At 45.0% G+C, this 21,781-nt stretch overlaps 1 protein-coding gene and 1 pseudogene across 1 annotated transcript in view; one reads left to right on the top strand and one right to left on the bottom strand.

Moving 5' to 3' along the window:
- Nucleotides 1-14,379, top strand: part of LOC146209218 (sodium-coupled monocarboxylate transporter 1-like) — an 87,360-nt gene extending 72,981 nt beyond the window's left edge. The window contains exons 10-15 of the mRNA XM_084579810.1: nt 7,955-8,064; nt 8,142-8,209; nt 8,903-8,989; nt 10,196-10,362; nt 11,822-11,919; nt 14,216-14,379. Of these exons, the coding sequence (XP_084435936.1) occupies nt 7,955-8,064; nt 8,142-8,209; nt 8,903-8,989; nt 10,196-10,362; nt 11,822-11,919; nt 14,216-14,379 (694 nt within the window). The remainder of the gene's footprint in view (nt 1-7,954; nt 8,065-8,141; nt 8,210-8,902; nt 8,990-10,195; nt 10,363-11,821; nt 11,920-14,215) is intronic.
- On the bottom strand, nt 3,269-6,615 carry LOC146209219 (uncharacterized; annotated as a pseudogene).
- Nucleotides 14,380-21,781: the final 7,402 nt, after the last annotated feature.

Genomic DNA, 21,781 nt, shown 5'->3' with positions numbered 1-21,781 from the left:
GTCGTGACTATGTCGGTCTCTTCAATTTCTTCTGTCGACTGGTTCCTTTTAAATGGCATTAGTGATGCCGACGGGCAAGTCGGTCGCTTCACTGAACTAGTTCTTGATGGTATGCATCAGTACATACCTCTGCATACTCCTACTCGTAGGAAGTTTCCTTTCTGGTTTTCCAGAGAACTGAGAACGGCGTTAAAACCTGAAGAACGGGCCCATCGTAAAGCGAACCGCCCCGGGTTTCACAATTGGGCAGATGAGTATCGCCGCTTGCGTTCTCTTTGCAAACACTTATACAAGCGGGACCATGACTCTTATCTTGAGTGTTTAGAGAGGACTGCCGCTAATCGTCCTAGTCAGTTCTGGCTGTACGTTCGCAAGCGTTCCATTAAATCGGATTTAAGTATCTGCTTAGTTGACTCTCAGGGGTCGGAAATTCGGGATGTTGCCGACAGTTCTGCCCAACATTTTTCCTCCGTATACAAACCTCCACACTGCGATTCCGTATGCCTCCCATCTGGGGCACCATATAGTTCCTTTCTCTTTGACGAGAAGGTAATAACTGCGAGTCTTAAGCGTTTGAGACCATCTTTGTCTCCTGGACCTGATGGCATTCCTGCCGCCATAATAAAAGCCTTCAGTTGTATATTTGTACCAGTACTGACTGCTATATTTATTAACTGTTTGAAAAATGCTGCCTTTCCTCGCGTGTGGAAAATAGCACGCGTCTTTCCTGTCTTCAAGTCAGGTAACAAATCTCATGTTTCTAATTATCTTCCGATTTCTCTTCTATGTGCAACCTCTAAGCTTTTCGAATTAGCTCTGCATAATGTACTTTCCTTCCATCTCAAACATATCATACCGAATCAACATGGCTTCGTATCGGGTCGCTCTACTTCAACCAACCTAGTCACGTTTGTGAGATATGCCTCTGCAGCAGTCCTTCAGAGAGGTCAGGTTGACACTGTGTACTGTGATTTGAGCAAAGCTTTCGACGTTGTTACTCACTCATTTATACTTGAAAAGCTTCTAGTACTCTCTGGTGTCGAAGCCTCAATCGTAGCCCTCCTACGTAACTATCTCCTTGATCGCTCCTGCTTTGTCAGTGTCAATGGACAGACTTCCTTCGTTTATCCTGCAACCAGTGGAGTTCCTCAAGGTTCTGTATTAGGCCCGCTTCTCTTTTCAGTTTTTATTAACGACGTTTCCTCCGTCATCAAGAACTCGTCGTTTCTTCTTTATGATGATGATATAAAAATATTCAAGGTCATACATTCTTTTCAAGATTGCTTGTTGTTGCAATCGGACATATCTGTTTTTTCTGATTGGTGTACGAAGAATCGACTTACCCTCAATTCTTCCAAAACTAGAGTTGTCTCAATTACTAGTAAAACGCAGAGCTTTCTCCGCCATTGTTCTGTGAATTCTGTGCTGTTGCACAGGGTTGATGAAATTAATGACCTTGGTGTACTTTTTGACCGCACTCTCACCTTCTCATCTCACACTAAACGCATTGCTCAGCGGGCTATGCGGACACTTGTATTCGTCTGCAGACTTTCGAGAGAGTTTCGTTCTCCACTTCCATTCCTAAAGCTGTACCTGTCCATATTCTTGCCGCTTTTGGAGTACGCGTCGGTTGTTTGGAGTGGCACTTGTAAATCGAACTTTAACAAGGTTGACAGAGTACAGCAAATATTTTTACAGATATTTCAATATCGCTTTCCTTGCTCATTCTTCCTCTCGCTCCACCAAGAGTAGCCCACTGAATCTTCCTTCCCTTAACTGCCGTCGTGTAAGTGCAGATATAATTTTCTATACAAGCTCCTTCATGGCCCCATTATGTGCCCTCAGCTCTTAGAGTACATTCTTTTGCCCGTTTTGCGAAAGAGCGTGAGGGAATTCAGTCCCTCTCTTCATTCCCATTCCCCTCTTTACAAAATGCAGATGTTTAATAACTCTTTGTCTTCACCTTGACATCTTCCAAAATTCGCTCTCTTCATTTATATTGGACGTTCGTAGCTTTGTACTCTAAACTGTATTTATCACATATAACTTCCACTTTGTAGCTTAAGTATTGTATTTAATTTACTTCATGTTTTGCTTTTTCTCCTATTCAGTGCTGTTTAAAGTATCTTGTACTGCTTTTATCCGTTTCGTATTTATATTTTAACTTTAAACTTTATTTTCGAATCTTACTGTCCCGCGTTCAATTCTAGATTTATTGTATTTCCCTGTATTTCTAGCCTGTGTTTTAAGTACCACGCACTTGTTGTGCCTGGAATGGTTGTTTATTTTATGTATATTTCTATTTACTATAATCAATGTCAGTTATTTGCTTGTTTTTCGTGATGTGCTCTAAAATTCTTTTACTGTGTATATAAGACATGCTACTCATTGATTTCTTTCTTTCTGTGACACTTTGCGCCTTAATTTCATTTCATGTGTTATTTGTTTCTTCTTTTGTGTTCTATCTGTGTGTGTGTAAAACTTGTGAGCATTGTCATTTTTTTATGCTGCAGCACGAAGACCACATGTTTGTTCCTGCACACATTAAATAAAGATTGATTGATTGATTATTATTATTCAACAAAGGATTTCACCTCAAAATGATCTGTGGAGGATGGTTCTCTGATACGTTGATGGATGGATGGATGGATGGATGGATGGATGGATGGATGGATGGATGGATGGATGGATGGATGGATGGATGGATGGATGGATGGATGGATGGATGGATGGATGGATGGATGGATGGATGGATGGATGGATGGATGGATGGATGGATGGACGGACGGACGGACGGACGGACGGACGGACGGACGGACGGACGGACGGACGGATGGATGGATGGATGGATGGATGGATGGATGGATGGATAGATGGATGGATGGATGGATGGATGGATGGATGAATGGATGGATGGATGGATGGATGGATGGATGGATGGATGGATGGATGGATGGATGGACGGACGGACGGACGGACGGACGGACGGACGGACGGACGGACGGACGGACGGACGGACGGACGGACGGACGGATGGATGGATGGATGGATGGATGGATGGATGGATGGATGGATGGATGGATGGATGGATGGATGGATGGATGGATGGATGTTGTGGCCTTCCCCTTTGTAACGAGTGGATATTACATTAGAACAATATCCTGGCCTGGCTCACTTTCACCTACTGCACACGAACACTTATAAGCACATAGGTACACGTTAACAATTTCAGCTACTATTTTGGTCGCACTAGCTTCCACCACTCTCTCTAGCGGCACTTGGTCTCAGCCACCTCTTTGATTTGTTTTGCACTGTCAGGAGCGTCACGTATACTGAAGCCAAGCGCTTGTGGGAGTGTAGTGCTCTCTATTGGCACTGGTGTGAGGCCAGCACAGTCGAGAACCAGGTGGTTGATAGTCTCCTCGCTCACTGCGCAGACTCTGCACACCGTACTTCGCACACCAACATCGTAGCGCTAGCGATAGGTCAGAGTTCGGAGGGCTCCGGCTCGTGCCTCGAAGAGGAGGCTGCTAGAGATATCATTGTGATAGGGGGTTTCCGCACAAACCTCTGGTTTGTGTTCTCTGTAGAGCTTAAGTGTGGACTTTCCCTCCATGGCCTCCGGCCAGTGCTCGGTTTCCACCTTTCGTACCTGAGCCTCAACAGCTTTCGCCCATCTTCGCCCCGTCTCCTCTCGTACGGGCTGAGAAAAGAAGCTGTACTTCCTGCGGAGTTGCTGCAGTCGCTTCGTCCATCTTGTGCGGACCCCATGAGGGTGCACATAATCGAACACTTGTCGTGCTAATCGGTGTGGCTGCATGAGTCTCAGCCTGCCATCATACGACGTCTTGCTTCGCGCTTCTCGTGCCTCAAAACAGGACCAACCAACGTCGCCTTGAGTGGCCTCGTTTGCAATGTTGCCATGGCATCCTGGAGCCAGCCTTCCCACAGTGCGTTGACTGCGTTCGAGCCATTCGCGGGTTGGCGCTGTAGAACATACCAACGAATTGGCAAAGGTGGGGCAGGTACGTGCACCGCCTTCCACAGCTCCCGCACCATGAGAAATCGATTGAATCCCCACAAGCATCTCCGGCGAAGAGTAACCCATGACCAGCAGTATAGTCAGACTTAATCCCGAAGGTCACACCGAGGTAGCGGTAATGTGTAGCTTGGGGAAGCGGCACACCTTTTGGCAACATCAGGGGACAGTGGGGCTCATGTCCAGAAAAAGCAAGTACGGCCAATTTTTTGGCATTGAACTGCAATTCAAGAGGCGCCAGCGCTTGAGAACAGTCAGTAATGATGGTCTGCAGATTTTCCGCGTCACCTGCCAGCAGCACAATGTCGTCAGCGAACACCAAAGCTGCCAACACTTGCCGTTCCCTGAGGCTTTCGTTCATCCGCTCCACTATGAAGCCAACACCCGATGCCAGTAGCTGCCGCTCAACACTCGCCGTGCATATATAACAAGGGTGGGAGTGGGCAGCCCTGTTTCAGACCCCTACCCACTACCACCTCGCCCGACCAGATGCCATTGAGGGTGGCTATAACTGTTGTTGGCATAGAGCCGTCAGAGCATCTCTGTCCAGGTTTTGGGCATTCTAACTGTATCCAGATGTTGCAGCAGTAGTTCCTAGGGGACGCTGTCATAAGCCTTCGCTACGTCCAGGAAACAGCTCACCAGCCTTCTTGCCTCTTTTCGCGCGCTCTCTATGCATTGGCTTAAGACATACAGATTGCTTTCAAGGCGGCGGCCAAATCGGAACCCATTCTGCAACTCGGTCAAATGGTTGCCCTCTTCAACCCATCCGGTCATGCAAGCCTTCAAGACTTGCGCCAACACCCTGTAAAACACGCTGGTCATAGTAAGAGGCCGATAGTCGCCTATGAGGCCGGCATCACCGCCCTTCTTTGGCAACAGGATCACTCTGCCACGGCGCGTCTTCTGGCAGAGGGCTGCCTGCCAGCATATCTGTGAAGACACCGACAAGCTGTGCCCGCGCCTCATTGCACAGGCTTTTCACGAGCCTCTGCCATCCATGCCCTTGAGCTGTGCGCGCTCTAATCCGAACGATTGCTCTATTGATGGCTCCCGACGACAATGACCAAATTTCTTCCCTAGAAGCCCTCCCTGGCTGTTCACAGTTTGGGGAACTCATGCACGGCTCCTCAGATGCTTGTGGTGCCGCGTATACCTGGCGTATATGCTCGGTCAAGGCATGATGGAGATCAGCCGTCTTTGCCCCACTTGACTTATCGCGGATTTCTTCCTGTTCCGGCCTGCCATCTTGTGCCACATACATCCAGAATTTGAAGGCCGCTCCTTTCCCAGCGCTCTTGATGTCCTGGAGCGTCTTATGGTTGGCGTCGGCTATTTTCCGCTTCGTAATATCCTGAATTTCCCGCTTTCGAAGCAAATATTCTTGCCAACTACCCTGGACATCTACGCCGTCAGGATTTCTAACCGCCCGACAGTGTTGTCGGTTGGCAATACGACGGGCACACAGCGCTGCTCTAACCTCCCCATCCCACCAATTTTTTTATCGACTCCTTGACGCACATTGGTCACCTTCACATGCTTCTGCATAATGCGGGGAAGTTCATTGACGTACTCTTCATACGAGGCTGCCTCTTCTCGGTGGGGGCTCAGCTCAAATTCATGGGCCACTTGTTCATAGGCTGCAGTAGGGAGAAACTGTGTTGGGCCTTCACGTCGTTTAGGTTGCCGGTGCCATGGGGATGCTTTGAACCGCAGCATGAGATGATTGTGATCCCTCCCCAAGCTGTGTTGGCCTTCCTCATCGATGTGAATGGTCTGAATTGCGCAGCACAGTTTTCGCGACACGTACACATAGTCAATGGATGAACTCTGGCCTCGGGCACACCATGTAACTGTTCCCTCACAGTCGGCTCGTAGGTTTACTATTTCGAGGGATAACTCCCGGGCCAGCTCAAGCAGGAGAGTCCTGTTATGGTCGGAGTAGCCATCGGGTTCTTCAATGTGGCCATTAAAGTCACCCAATATCATAACTTCCCGGTTGGGGCCCCAGCGCTCAATGTCGTGCCTTATGCAGTGCAGGATGTTAGAGTTTTCGTCACGTTGATTAGGGGAGACGCCTAGGTACGTCACGCATGCCATTACTGGCACTGCACGGATATAGCCAGACACACAAGCGTATTCCTTGCAGGCACCCGAGAGCGGTGTCCAGGAGCCTCCTTCCCGCCACAAAAACCCAACACCTCCCCCTTTTCGGGCTGAGCCTTCTCTGTTGCAGCCCGTTCAGTTCCAAAGTGGGCTGACCGGGGGTGTCTCCATGTCCCTTAGGTGTGTTTAGCTACTCCAAACAGTGCTATCTCTTCCTGCTCCATTTCCTTGTATAATTCCTTCCATTTCGCTAAGCGTCTGCCACCGTGTCGATTAAGGAACTCAACGCTCACCGCGTTCGGTTTCTGGCGCCGCCGGACTCTATGTGCTGTCTATGGAGAAGAGACGCCTCTTCTGGTCACGCTAAACGGCCGCTCACTTTTCGCAGCGCAGCCGCGCATCTGGAGCAGTTCTTTTCCACCGCGCTTGACCACAAACAATAAAGCGACAAGAAAAGTCGTCTCAGACATGATAATTGACGTTCACGCTCTGCGCTGATTCTTGCACATAGCAAGGCGAAGGCACCGCTGGACAATTGTCTTCAAACAACCGAAACGTAATTAGGCCTCACTGCAGAGGTATGCCCGTGCAGTCTATAAGTTTTACAAAATTAAAAGAGGCCCCAAGAAATGGTATTCATCTTTTTGTTTCTAAAAGCAGAAAACGTAATCAAATGTATTTATGCGCGCTGACTTTGTTATTTTGTTTTGTTTGTTTTTTTTTTTCAGCTGTAAGTATAAAAAGGCTTTCAAGTGAGGCGCTTTAATTTGCGCTGGCAGTCAGTTTCAGCCCGCGTTTGATCCCAGGTAAAGCAACCACTTCATGGATATTGCGGTGTCAACCACTAGGCAGCAGGTCAAGCTTACCCCGGTTCATACGGTGCCCAGGCGTTCCTGGAGTTTTGCTTTTGCTGCGCTATAGTGTATCGAAACTATGTACCAGCAAGCCCAAAAAGTCGCGCTACTGAAATATGTAACCGTCGTCAAACATTGTGCGACACAAAGGCGACATCAATGCGCATTTGTAAGAGGTTTAACCGCAAATGAGCCTCCGTTTGGGACAATAAAACGCTTTCAAACTGCTACCGTAAATTTTGAGAACAATGTTCAGCCAGGTGCTTTCAGAAATAGCTTCTAACTCAGTGGAAGATGGCAGCCTCTTATAAAAGCGACATTACCACTCTTTTAAGCAACATGAGATCAGTGATGCGTTACCTCTTTTACGCAACATGAGATCAGTGATGTAACGCCAATCGCAGACAGTCACGTTTTAACTCAGTGTCATGGGTCAAGTTCTCTATAACTTTGCTTTCGGGCATTTCACCTTTTTCTTTTGTCTTATGTTAGTTTTTGCTTCCAATGACTTCTGGCTTGGGAAAGATTTATCTAATAATCTTTCTACACTTCTTGTATAGGATTGAGAGATTTATTAAACCAAACGTTCAAGTGAAATGCGAGGAAGTAAACTAAATCTTTTGAAATAAACAAATTTTGTTAATTTTCCGAAAGTTGATATCGAACATGGTTCCCTGTATGACAAAGCGAGCACGTTATTTCTATTTTGCGGAGGATCGCTTTCAGTAGCAATGAACGAAGAAATGGCGATCGGTAAGCACCGGATAAAGCAACATAAATGCAATAGACTCCCAAGTCACCCAATGGTTTGCGAAAAAAAAGTTTCACATAAGGACTTCATATACCACATTGCGGTTTTCCAATGTTTTCCTATTGCTTCTTCTCATAAACCTTTGTCTCCTTGAGTGCGCTTCAAAAGGATGGCAAGATTTTCAAGTTGTTTTCTACTTCTCAGCACGTTGTCGTCGGGCTACAACGCTCTGGCCGCTGTGACATGGGACGACTTCGTTCGACCACACGTGAGCCTGACAGAAGCTTCTGCTCTGCGACTCACCAAGTGCATCGGTCAGTCACAGGCACAAGCCTCAGTTTCAGGTTTCTTACTGTGAGGAAAAAGGAAACTAAGACCTGTGAAATTTCAGCTGCAACGTATGGCCTGCTGTCCATATTCATGGCTTTCCTCGCATCATCCATGGAATCTATCGTGCACGTAGGTTTTGATTTCTTTTTGCTGCACCGTATCAATAATCAGTACAATGAAGCTAATCATCACCGAGCATGACTTATTTTTTGGCAGTCTTGTGTAAGTGAGTTCACCTTGTACAAATGTTACAGCAATTTATGCCGCATTTACCGATAACAACCAAAAATATCAGTCTTGTGCTTCGGAACGTGTGTGTGGTTGACGGAAATGAAATCCCATGCCATACCTGTGAATTACATGAGAGAACGGAATATGTAGTTGTGCAGCTATAGTTGTTAGTTCTCTGCACTGGGAAATACCCGAATGCAGGGGAAATTTTCATTTGGATTTTTTTTTTTCAAGTTTATACGGGTATAGTGCTCTAATATGGGGCGATGAAATGTTCTTAACTCTGCGCATATAACTGCCAAACTTAGAAGTTTTACTTTTAAGTGATATAGGCGGTGACAGCTAAAGACCTTTTTGGGTGGTTATAAACGTATTAAAAGAAAGATCGTTGATTCATGCAGCTGTGCCGCAAATGGTGAATTCCAATTCATTATTTCATTGTCACTGTGGTAAGGGAGTCAGGAAGGTCGATGTAGCTCGAAGCTATCTACGCATCACCATTGCAATGTTCAGGGGCCGAAAACGGTGAATAACCACTATCAAAAACCGCGTAGGTGGTCAATGTGATTTTTACCCTTGTGGCCAACGCAGGCTACATTATCACTCATGGGCGCAATGTCCGGTCCGCTCTTGGCCATCTTCATTCTCGGCATCTTTTTCCCCTGCTGTAAGAAAAAGGTAAGGGGACAGGATCTACTCCTTCGCCATCGAAGACATACATACATACATACATACATACATACATACATACATACATACATACATACATACATACATACATACATACATACATACATACATACATACATACATACATACATACATACATACATACATACATACATACATACATACATACATACATACATACATACATACATACATACATACATACATACATACATACATACATACATACATACATACATACATACATACATACATACATACATACATACATACATACATACATACATACATACATACATACATACATACATACATACATACATACATACATACATACATACATACATACATACATACATACATACATACATACATACATACATACATACATACATACATACATACATACATACATACATACATACATACATACATACATACATAGCGTAGAGATGCCACGATGTGACCACGGCTGCTATGAATTTCGGTTTTGAAGAGCTTGCCATAAAGGGTTCTCGCATGCAAAAGAATATCGTTACTCCCGCTCTTCATTTCCCCTGAAACGTAGATATCATAATTGTGGTCTTGAGGCAGCCGCAACCGAAATTTCGGCGCACCTTCTACTTTGGACGTACCCATAATAATATTGCTGATGTAGGTCCAAACTACAGACGTGGGAAACATCGTACGGTATTCGTTAGCATCTGCAATGCAGGTATATCGTGCTAAAAATGACAAATCCAACAGAAATTCAGGAGCACCCGGTGATATCGCTGCGGTCTTACTAACATCTAGGTCATGACTATGTTTTGTCTTCCTTGCTGTCGCTCAGCAGCCGTCGTCCAGAGAACGAAAATAGCCTCCAGCAAAAATTAGCTGTATCTGCGGTCGAGGCCTCATGAGTAGTTGCAGTTTGTATGGCCAGGATCATAAGCATATCTAATTAACGGGATATTTAACCGACAATCAGAACTTCTTTTGTTAAACATGAACGTCTCTAAAATCAGGCTCCCACCACGACATCATCAAGTTGCATTAGCTTGCGGACATTGACGGCTGCACATCCGCAATACAGCTTCGCGTATGCAACGCCCTTCCCTTAAAGAATCTGACACATATTTCCACCTCAGCCTCAATTGATAGGCTAATCTCGCCTATCGTAATTTCTTTCCTTCCCATCCTCCCTAATTTCAGGCCGCAATGGCTGGCCTTCTGTCGGCAATAGCAATCTCTGGGTGGCTGGCCATCGGCTCCGTCATGTTCCCGCGTAGACCTCACGTACTGCCTACTTCCACCGCTGGCTGCACTGACTTCAACCAAACGATTACCGCCGGATCCTACGAACCACCTTCAACACCAACGTAGGTCACCAGCATTTTTTTTTTTCCACCGCAACTTCCAAGACGTTGATGATGTGAGCAGCTCCGTATGCTGTACAGAGTGATGATGCACATTATGTTTTTAGTTTAAAGTTTTATCTGCTCTTCACAGAAATGCTGACTTGTCAAACAGTTTCAAACTGAAGCGCAAATAATTATTTTATGCTATAGGCAGCACACCTTATCTGCAATTCCTAAATAAAACATTCCTCCGTTATGGGTGTATTGCTGTGTCTATAACTAACCCCCTTGCAAATGCAAAAATGGGTGCAAGGGATGGTTGTCACTCTCATGCTGTTGCATGCAATATGCGCAGTCACAACTTTTTCTAGTAATAAAGGAAAAAATAAAGCAGAGCTAGATTTAGCAAGCCTACTGGGAATGTTACGAAATTGTCATATGAGTACAACTAGATTGAAGACATCCGGGAGAAAGTATGGCTGCAAACGTGAGTTTATAAGTTTTATTAGACATTAGACATTCACATATGACCAAAACAGAAAATGCACATGATTCAGACACTGAAGACATCACGAGCGCGCAGCTTACACTAGCTCATAGCGAGCATGCTGTTCTTTTTGCGACTGTAGGAAGAAGGAAAAGAAAGTGCACGGGCCTGCTACTGGATCTGTACCTGAGCCACCTCCGCTGCCTTGTGCGGACAGAAGAGAAAATACAAAAGAAAAAAAAAAGAAGAGGAAGAGAAAGACGCGCGTCGCAACAACCGTCGTCCACAACCAAAACGGTTGCGGGTGCAATGACGGCCTGCAACAGATAAACATTTGGTAGCAAGCTAGCCCCCACCGCAGACATCTTCGCTTATATGTGATTGGAACGAGCCGCTATGTCGAGGCAGGAGTGCTTATGAGTTGAGTGGCCTTTATTCAGTTATCCTCTTCAGTATCGGGCTAAATATCATATTCATAGCTGAAGGTGTAGTACCTGCATGTAATATTTACTTTAAAACTCTAATGCCTTACACCATAATAATATACACTTTATGAAAAATGAAAAAAAAAATGCTAAACATATGCGGAGGCGCGTGAACCCTAAAGCATCCTTACACCCTACGGAGTCGCTACACTCTTCAACCCGTGCATCCTTTAACGCTGCAGAGGTATACGAAAGGTTTTGACGCTTTTAGCGCACCCTTTTCACGAGCATAATTAAGAAAGACTGAAGATGTGCAAAGGAAAACGTGCTCTACTGAGTGTTACTAACCAGAGGGTAAAATGTTTTCGACAGTCTTTTACATTTTTACTTTATTGTTTGTCGGTGCAGCTTGAACAGCTTTTATGTCGTGTAGAGTATTTTTAAGTCTATGCTCGCAACTGCTAAGATTAACATGTAGAAGAATAATTGCAATGCTGTATCGTAATATACACATCGATGGGTGTGAAGGGTTTAACAACGGCAACCTCTAACCATTTCTCGTGAGCAGTGGAATGTACCGATTCTACCACATCTCCTTCATCTGGTTCGTCTTGGTTGGCTTCCTGGTGCACATGGTGGTCTCATTGACTGTAAGCCTTATTTTCGGTAAGATGATGACGAAAAGTCCCTTTCACTTTGAAAATGCTGACCAAAAAAAAAACGGTTAATAAAGCATTTGTGCATAGCTCTTCACAAAAATATGTAAAATATCACTCTCATATTGTAGCAAAAGGAGTGAGGTTTTTTTTTCCTTCACTAAGTGCTTAATCTCTTCAGACGTTCCTTACACTCGTTTGTATTCCTTCTACGTATACACATTCTCATTATATCGACCCGAGTCTGTCAAGTTTGCTGCTTTTTTTTCCTTCATTGCTCATTAGTCTAAACAAATGATGCAACGCTAAGATCTGAGACAAACAATAGTAATGAGACTTCTCGTTCTTGAGAACTTTACCCTTTCTGTGTTTTTTTTTTTTTTCAGTTTCTTCTCTCGGCTTTATTGTTAAGCTCTACAAGATGTGTTTAACCCAGGAGCGTTGTGATGGGTATATGCCTACATACCTGTTTCCAGCCTGAGCATATGGCCTAATTGCTAGTTATTTATATTACGAAAACCTACCTCCTATTTTTTTCTCATGTTCGAGTCAGGAAGACACAGCCATGCGAAATTTAAGCAGCAATATTGAAATCGCGATGGCATGTAATAGAGGCATCAAAAGAGCATGAAAACAATATGTTTTGCTTTACTGCGTATGCGCATGTCTAGGATACGGTAGCTAATTGGTATGTTTGTACACCAGGGGCCTTGGAACAATTTCATACGCACGAAGATATTCGATCAAGTGTGCAACCCATGTGAGATGCACTGTCATTTTTCCTTCGCGGAGATGACGACACAAACTGGGGCATTACAATTAAAAAACAGCCGACCGTACACTGTGCATTTATTGGAGCTTTCGTGTAACTGCGTCGTACATGCGCGCTTCAATGTAAAGTTAAGTTAACATGAAACGCTTCTTATTCTTGCCTTTATTACATCATGCGTCCACCTCGCGGCTATGGCTCAGTGGTCAAGGCGCTTCCCTGCTGGTCACTTTACGCGTGTGCGATCCCGGCCATGGAAGTTGCGTTTCGGTGGATGAAAAACGAAAGGCGACCATGTCCTGTGCGATATCAGTGTGCGTTAATGAGCCCCCAGATCACGGAAGCTTCCTAAGTCCTTCCTACGGCGTCCCTCATAGTGCTTCTGGGTGTCAAATCCTATAAACCAAACCAAAACTAGCCATGCATTCATCGATAACGAAAACGACGCCTCCTTCTTGGGTATATCGTGAAGTCAATCTCATTGATAGGTCAATCTGGGTGAAAAGTGCAGGCACTTCTGGCATGTAGTAGCCTGCACTAAGCTGCCAAGCTCCTGCGCAACTCTCCCTACTTTCACATGCGAAAAAGAAAGCACTTTCAAATCACCTTTTGATTGGCTTTTCTATCTCTGAAACGTGTTCAGTTCGTCCCATTCCTCCTTGGTGCTTTTCCTTTTAGTTTTGTTTCCTGCCACAGTTTTATCACGCACTTCAACACACCATAACGGCTGAATATTCAGGGTATGGAGAAGTGTTTGGAAGCCAGAGATTCCTTGAGTGGACTGAGCTTGAGACTGAATTAGATAGGATTTCACCGCAAGTAGTGGCCAACGATCCTAAAAACAATGCCTCGCTACAATGAAAAGCTTGATTACCGGTATCCCCACAAAGGTCCCCCCTCCGCCACACACACACACACACACACACACACACACACACACACACACACACACACACACACACACACACACACACACACACACACACACACACACACACACACACACACACACACACACACACACACACACACACGCACGCACGCACACACGCACACGAGCTGCAAAAAAAAGGGTCATTTTCAACAAGTGAAACCGAGGTGCAGCCAAGGGGAAGTGCCACATAAAGCCGTATCGACGTATCAATTTCATTATACATATACGCACAAAATGTGCCTACTACTCAGCAAACGTAACTGTCCCCCGCTGAAACTCATTTCCCCTTTGCTCAACCACTTAACCGGAAAAGGAACTTTTCGGCAGTGACCTTCCTTCTCGGGAGGCGGTATAAAGCGAAGAAAACATGCGAACTTCACAGAAAACGTGCCACTGTCCTGGCGCTGTGGTCACTTCACTCTGAGAGCCATCTATTGGCGTGCTGCGCATTGTGCCTGGTTTGGATTATGTGCTCTACGGCAGTGTTACACGCTTCTTGACGACACAGCATTGGCCCCAAAGCAATTATACTATTTAGGACACGAAGAGTAATAAAATCCAAATAACTGCTCGCACACAAACAAAAATTATCTTCGTTTACAGAGCGCAGCGGGAGTGACCGAGTGGATCCCAAGTACATTTGCCCGTTTGTCCGCAAGTACATGAGCGCCAGCTGCCACAAAAGCAAGGGTGAACAGAGTGAACTCCAGGAACCACTGTCAAAGGTGTGTATGAGGAAGACGGCTTTCAGCATGTGTGATGGCTAGCATAAAATATAATCACAGCACTGAACTGCACGTCAAGGTCGCGCAAGACAATGGGATTTTAAGACTTATAAAAAGTATAAAGGAGACGGTGCCAAACCCAAACTGTTAGCCTAAAAACATGGCCATCTTATATTGAGCGGAATATTTTTCCCGTACTGTACTAGAAACGAGCACAGCTAGGCAGAGGTTGCATATAAAAATGAATGACAGCAGTCGGCTAGAATGGGTATGTTTCACTCATTTATAGAGCGTTCAACGAAGGTATTGCTCACCTGTCCTTTCCGACTACACTTGAGCAAACGCGTATCGACGATGCGCTTGCTGAGGAGTGTAAAAATAAAAATAAAAACTTTACCGGAGACTTGAGCTTCCCTTTTCGCTCACGACACGACAGCGCTGATGAGCCTCGGAATGGGATCACGAATTCGTATATCGTCTTGCACTAATGGATACCATTGGTTCTTACTTCTGATTTTACTGTCTTTTCGAGATTTTACTTTCTGGCAACCCATGAACAACATGTTCCACTTCCATCTAATTACCTCAATTTTCCTTTCTGAGCAATCAATTTGATTGAGAATTTGACATATTATATTGAGGTTTTTGTCGCAAAATTATCACATGTTTGTGCTGTTTTAGTCGTTTTCAATTTCTTCTGATATCCCGACGATTTTGACCAATCTGTTTTCTTTTTCCTTTTTTTTTTCGATATAACGCCAACTCCTACTACATTGGTTTTCCATCTGAACGGCACTCTTAACACATTCACGTTAAAGGTAGTAGCGCAACTATTTGAGGAATGTACAATCATCTTGGAATCGTTGTAGCAGTGAAGAAGAGAAATGCCTAACGATTAAAAAGACGGAAGACAATAACATCTGCCTTGCGCTAGAATAACATTTTTTCTTGCCTCCTAAACATTTCTGTATGCTTTCAGTGCACGACTATCCTTGCATCCGTTACATAATTTATCTCTCAAACAATTTACCTCTCGCATAAAGGAACAAAGTGTTGACGATGATTTCTGGGAATTTAATAAAGAATAAGCTACGGAGCTTTCCCGAAAGTATCTCCGTTTAGAGAACTGCTCTTTTGTGCAAAAGTAAAGCTAGCGTCAGGATGCATTTACTGCCGCTAGCCCCATATTGCACCTGTAGTTAAGGAAGAGGGTACTTACTGGATAACAGCGTGAGGCCCAGGATACATAGAAAACAGGGGCTCTGATCTGTAATTTCAAAGCTTTGATATCAGCCCCACCGGGATGACGCAGTGGTTATGGCTCTCGATTACTGTGCCCAGGGATGAGGGATCGAATCCTGCTTTGACGGCTGCTTTTCGCTAGAGGCGAAAAGCAAGGTGCCCATGTGCTGTGCGATGTCAGTGCACATTCAAGAACCCCAGACTGTAGAAATATCCGGAGTCCTCCACTACGGCGTGTCCCATAGCCTGAGTTTCTTTGGGACTTTAAACCGCAAAAACGAAACCAAAAGTTTGATATCTGAAAAGTTGATTCCGCCACCAAACCGTCTTTTAAATGGCATAATGAGGCGTACCCCATTTACCCTTGTTCAGTTATTTTTCGTAATTTTTTGGAGTATCATTGTGCTGACAGATATCACTAGTTTTTATTCCAGAGTAGCAAATATCTGCTACCAAATCAGAGTCAAGTCTCATTACTCAAATCTACAGGTAGGCAACGAGGAAGAGTCGATATAAAGCGTTGTATTGGTCACTGTTAAAATATCTTTTCTTTCCCCTTGTTCTGCAGGATGGTCACCAAGGATGCCTGGCTGAACTTACCTTACTAAAGGAATGCCAACAGACCGTATAAGAATCCGAAGAATACTTGATCAGTGTCAAGCCCATCTCCGCTACAGGTTATTGATGAGAGCAAGTGGCCTGCATCTGAGACTCGGAAGAACGTCCCTACAAGTCACTAAAAATCTTCAACTGCTAACAAAATGAGCGGCAGGCGAACTAGTGCAAATGGAAAACCAGATTTGCCTTATTAAATGCTATTTTTAAGCTCAGAAAAAAATTAAACTTAAGGACGACGCACATAGGGAGAGCGTACCAGCGCTGGTGCACCCTTCTGTCTGTGCATCGTCTAAACTACCAAACATAAACTAACCTGTGCGGCTAATTGTTTCCGGCGATTTTTTTTATAATTACATCATCGCGATGGCGGGGAAAGAAATCTTCACCGATTTGTAAAAGTTTGGTCAACACTGTAAATGATTCGACGAGGGAGTTATTTTCTGTTTCATCAGTGAGAGGACGTTCGAACGACGAGTGGAATTATTCGCAACTTTCAGTGAGAGTCCTGCCATATCATTATCTCTATGACAAAGTAGAGCCGCGAGTCAAGCTAATGCGGTTAACCTTGTCGGTTAACTAGTCGAGCGGTACCGTTGTAGTGGTTTCAGTAAACGGCCACATATTTCCTACGGCTCGCGCAGTTTATATTCAGGTGAAATGTGACACGAAATAGAGTCCGCGCTGTCAGTGCAGAAAGAAAGCTCATTAAACGGAACCAAGCGAATGCCCCCTACGACCTATTTCTTTTTCTTTTTCGCTACCTAGCCGTAAGGCATAATATAGAATGTCGTGTAATTCGTTTTCTGCCAGAAACTTGAAAAGGCTTTTGCTTTTAGTGTTGTGCGTTTGCCATTTGGAGGAATCCTCCTCCATCGTCGCCGACAGTCCCACTTCCTGGAGAATCTGTGTCCTTCACGCCCTCGTCCCAGCAAAGGCCACATCAGGTAGCGAACATCCACCTCTGCAGCCGGTGTAGAACATTTCGGGCAGGTGATATGTCCTGTATCTTGAGATTCCCGTCGGCACTTGACCGACGGGATAAGGGCCGCCCCAGCCTTTATCCTTCTAGAGGATACCTCCTCCACTCTAGGCAAATTGTGAGGGAGGCGGTAAATGCACAGTGGGATGAGGACATATGTACTTTTCCACAAAGAGGATACTAGGATGGAACAATGGAGCGGACCTCAAAATACAGCTTGGTGGGGGGTGCATTAGTGTTTGGAATTCAATTCATGAGATTATCAACTTTTCTCTGCTCAGCGTACTCAGCATTATCTTGTGTCCAGTGCATCTGGAGGCGTATCTTTGTTTCCTTATTTAGGTGCATGGATCTCCTGTGCTACACGTAGTGTCTTTATCATCTTTTCAGTTGCTCTATGGCGGCTAAGCAGTTTGTATAGATGTGGGCTTCTGTTATGGACCCTATTTTATTTATGAACTTCATTTTATCGCGGATTGCATAAAGTTCCATCACAAGTTGGTCCGGATGTTTTGTTTCGTAGAGATTATGTACCTTTAGCTCTTCGTGAGTCGGGCTGGTAGCTGCTGTTCTGCCGTCATTTTCTATAATCTACGCGTCTGTATATGCAATACAGGTTCCTGGGAGTGCATCAACCAGAAAGCGAGACGGCGGCTTATCTTTACGACGTAGCTTAGTAGTTTTGTTCGTCGTAATAGCCGTGAACTCCAATGGAGGAGGGTCAGCCATTGTTGGTGTTTGCCTTGTCACAGCATTGGTCAAGGATGCCATGGGTATAACATATTTTCGTTTCATATTTCTTGAGTCTTGAGCTGCGCATATTCCTGAAGATTAGGGAGGGGGGTAGGTTTAGGTAAGGCAGTGATTGTGTGCATTGCGTTCCTATTTAATGTTTCCAACTCTGCTGACTGTCACATCGTGAGTCATTGGAACTGGGCCTAGTATAGTATCCTGGGCTGAAGCACCGATTGTGCACGACATTTCGCCCTCTCCGTTCTGGCTCCCCCTCCGCTTGACGAAATACGTTTTATCAAGTGCAAGGATGTAGCAGCTACTTTTTGCATCCCTTGGAACCATTGTGTTTATTTGCCAGGTGTATGAATATCAAGACCAAGAACTCTCCACTCCTCCACCTCTTGTAATGCCTGATTTCCAATCTTTAGCCTAACTTTTTTTGTTGGCAATTGTTTTCTTCCCTTGTTATTTCCAACATTAATTTAGCTGCACTTTTAGGGTGACAGCTCCAGACCTGCATCGTGTACGTATTTAGGGCCTCTTGTAAATAATTATTTTTGTGTCTCAAGGCGTTTATAAGTAGACTATATTGTGTCCTCATCTGTGGGTATAATGAACTGCACATCTGGTATTGCACCTAATTTCCACGCCAAATGGATGAGTGCGATATCAAACTACAAAGGTTCTAAAACTGACCTTTGCGGCACGCCTCTGTTTGAGATGTAACTGCCGATTTGGTGTTCATGTATCCGGACAAAAAACGTCCTGCCTTCAAGCAAGTTATGCACCACCTTTATGACCTGAAGAGGAATGCCCATACTTTCCATATTGCAAAGTACCTTGGTATGTAACCCGTTATCGTATGTCTTTGCCACGTCGGTAGCCACCACGATGTGTACAAGGGGGCTATGAGGCGACACATGTACGACCTCTTTGGCTAGTACTGCCAACCCAGTTTCTGCGCCAAGGCTTGTACGGAATCCAATTTGCCGAGCATGGTATTTTTGCTGACTTTGAGACCACCATGCCAGGCGGGTGGTTAATATTGTTTTCATAAATCTTGCAAATTGAGTGCGTTAGCGATATTGACCACACAGATTGTAGGCTTGTACGAGGTTTTCCAGGCTTTGATATTAGTACCAAACCGAGTATTTCCAGCCGACTAGAATTTCTCCTCTTTGTCATACCTCATTTATCACATACAGCAGGCTGTCTACTGCGTCACCTTCTTAATTCTCTAATATCTCATGAGAAACATCGTCAAGCCCAGATGCAGTTTTACTATGTGCTTCTTCGATAGCAGCCAATAACTCCAATTTGGTAAATGGTGATGTCTCCAAGAAAATGCATGGGCCTGCTACCGGCTCTGTAGCTGAGCCACCTCCGCTGCCTTGTGCGGAAAGAAGAGAGAAAATAGAGAAGAAAACGAAGAGGGAGAAAAAGACGTGTGCCGCAACAGCCATCGTCCAGCACCGAAGCGGTGGCAAGTGCAGGGACGGCCTATAACAGGCAAAAATTCGGCGGCAGGCAAGCCACCGCCGCAAGCGGCGGTGACCTACCTGCCCCAGCTCCTTTAGAGTTAGTGCTTTGTGGGAGGTGGCTGCTCCGGGTCCCACGGGGCTGGGAATGGCGGGCCACTGCCGCTTGCGGAGGGGACTAGCCTTATCAAGATACTTTGTTGGGTGAGTTGGTACTTATTCATTATTATTATAAACAGCGCGAACACGAAGATAAAGGACAAGATAAAAGAAAACCACAGTACAAGCGCTGTGCGACGGGCTCTTCGTGTGTCCTAGAGAACCTTTCGTTTAATGACCCTGAGGGGACTAGCCTGCCACCGGATTTTGTAGCGAAAGCTACACTGGCCGCGAACTTGCGATTTCGCCGTGGCGGTGCTCCGATCAGGCACAGAATGACCTTGATCCGTTGCCTAGCAACCAACGTAGCTGGCGGACGCTGGCGCTCGGCGCGGAGCAGCCACCGCCGTTTGGTATGACGTCAGACCACTTTCCTCATCATTGTGGTCGCCTTCGCTCGCACGCCTGATACCTAGTTGTAATATGCGATGCCATCACATGGTGACGTCGCGACTAGTGATGACGCCACCCGGCGATTCACGCATATACGAAGATCACCCCGCTGGGCGTTCGATCCAGGCGCATAGGTCGGCGGACGCACTCATGAGTCGACTCATTCGGGCTCACTCGGACTCACACTCAGATCATGATCTGAGTCGTGAGTGAGTCCGGACTCACATTCAGATCATGATCTGAGCCGTGAGTGAGTCCGGACTCCCACTCTGATCATGATCTGATCCGTGAGTCCGGACTCTCACTCAGATTGTGACCTGAGCCGTGAGGAAGGACCTACGCTCAAACTATATCTGAGTTTGAGTGAGTCCGGACTCACATTCAGATCATGATCTGAGTCGTGAGTCCGGACTCACTGAGTCCGGACTCACATTTAGATCATGATCTGAGTCGTGAGTGAGTCCAGACTCGCATTCAGATTATGATCTCAGTCTTGGCGAGTCCGACCTAGAAAGTTTCTATGAAATGAAATTAATTTTTGCTCAGAGCTGGAAGAATCATGATCTGAAGTAATCGAGTGAGTAATGGGCACAAGTCGCTAATTAGATCCTAGTGGACTCCAATCGCCTGTGTAATTCTAATAATGAATAATCTTCTTGTTGAGCTGATTATGTAGAGTAATTTCGTTGTTTTTTGTAACGCAATTATTTTGACTGTGGCGATTAATGCAGGTTAATCGAACATTTGTTCTCGTTGGCGTGTTGTATTGCAGTGGCTATATAATTCTTCCTTTGCTGTTTATTTACTTCGGAATATCTCGTAAATGATTTCACGGGTTAGCTGTTGATTGATGCACAGCAATGCGAACGAGCCAGTCTAGCCATGCATAGCTAATAATATCAGGCTAAGGTCGAAGAGATCATTATGTAACCACATTTTAATGTTCTTTCTTATTGCGAAAGATGTCACAGGCTCACCACCACATACCAAGAATCTTGTCCGATATTTCTTTTTGTGTGCCATTGCTCTAATTAGGTAGGCTCTTTGAGGAAGTCATAAATACGTGGTTACGTACGTGGGTCATTTAAACGCATTCTGGTATAGCTGAAATTTTGCTTCAGTCTATTTCATCCAAAACCTGTCCAACATAATTCGCCTACGACGACCACGATGGTGACCTCCAGGGCCGCCTTATATTTTGCCCGCCTACCACCTAAATTTAACCTGAACTGATTTGGGCAAAACTTTGTCTAATCTATTATGACTATGGCGAACAAAATGGTGGCCTCCAAATTTGACCGGGGCCACCCTGAAATTTGGTCCCCTCACCACAGTAGATTAACCTGAGCTGATTTCGGACCAAAATGAACGGACAACATAATTCGATTACGGCGAACACAATGGCGACCTCCAAATTTTGGTTTGGATCACACACGGTTTACCAACCCTCGAAATTTGATTTTGAACAATTTACATCAAAAGCGATCAGTTCCTAATTGCATTGACCATCCTCGACACTATGGTTACCTATAAAGTTGGGCATGACCATTTCCCGAATTTGACCCAGGCCGCCTTCGAAGTTTCACCTTTATAATTCGTGTCCAACCGTTAATGAATCTGCCCGACAAGACGGCAACCACCAAATCGGCCATAGCCATATCAAAAATTTGGCCCGTGCTTTTGCTAAAAACACCAAGCTTTCGTACTATAATCATCTTAAAAGAGGTAATCCCTGCCATAATTTTTCCTTTTCCTGTAACCTTTCAACTAATTTAATTACTTTAATTTATTTACTGATTCATTACTGAACAAACCAGTCTAATTATGTAATGTTACACAT

The sequence above is a fragment of the Amblyomma maculatum genome, chromosome 1 (genome assembly GCF_055883805.1).
Source record: "Amblyomma maculatum isolate TAMU_Amacu chromosome 1, ASM5588380v1, whole genome shotgun sequence".
NCBI classification, from domain to species: Eukaryota; Metazoa; Arthropoda; class Arachnida; order Ixodida; family Ixodidae; genus Amblyomma; species Amblyomma maculatum.
This window is presented reverse-complemented; position numbering and strand designations above follow the sequence as displayed.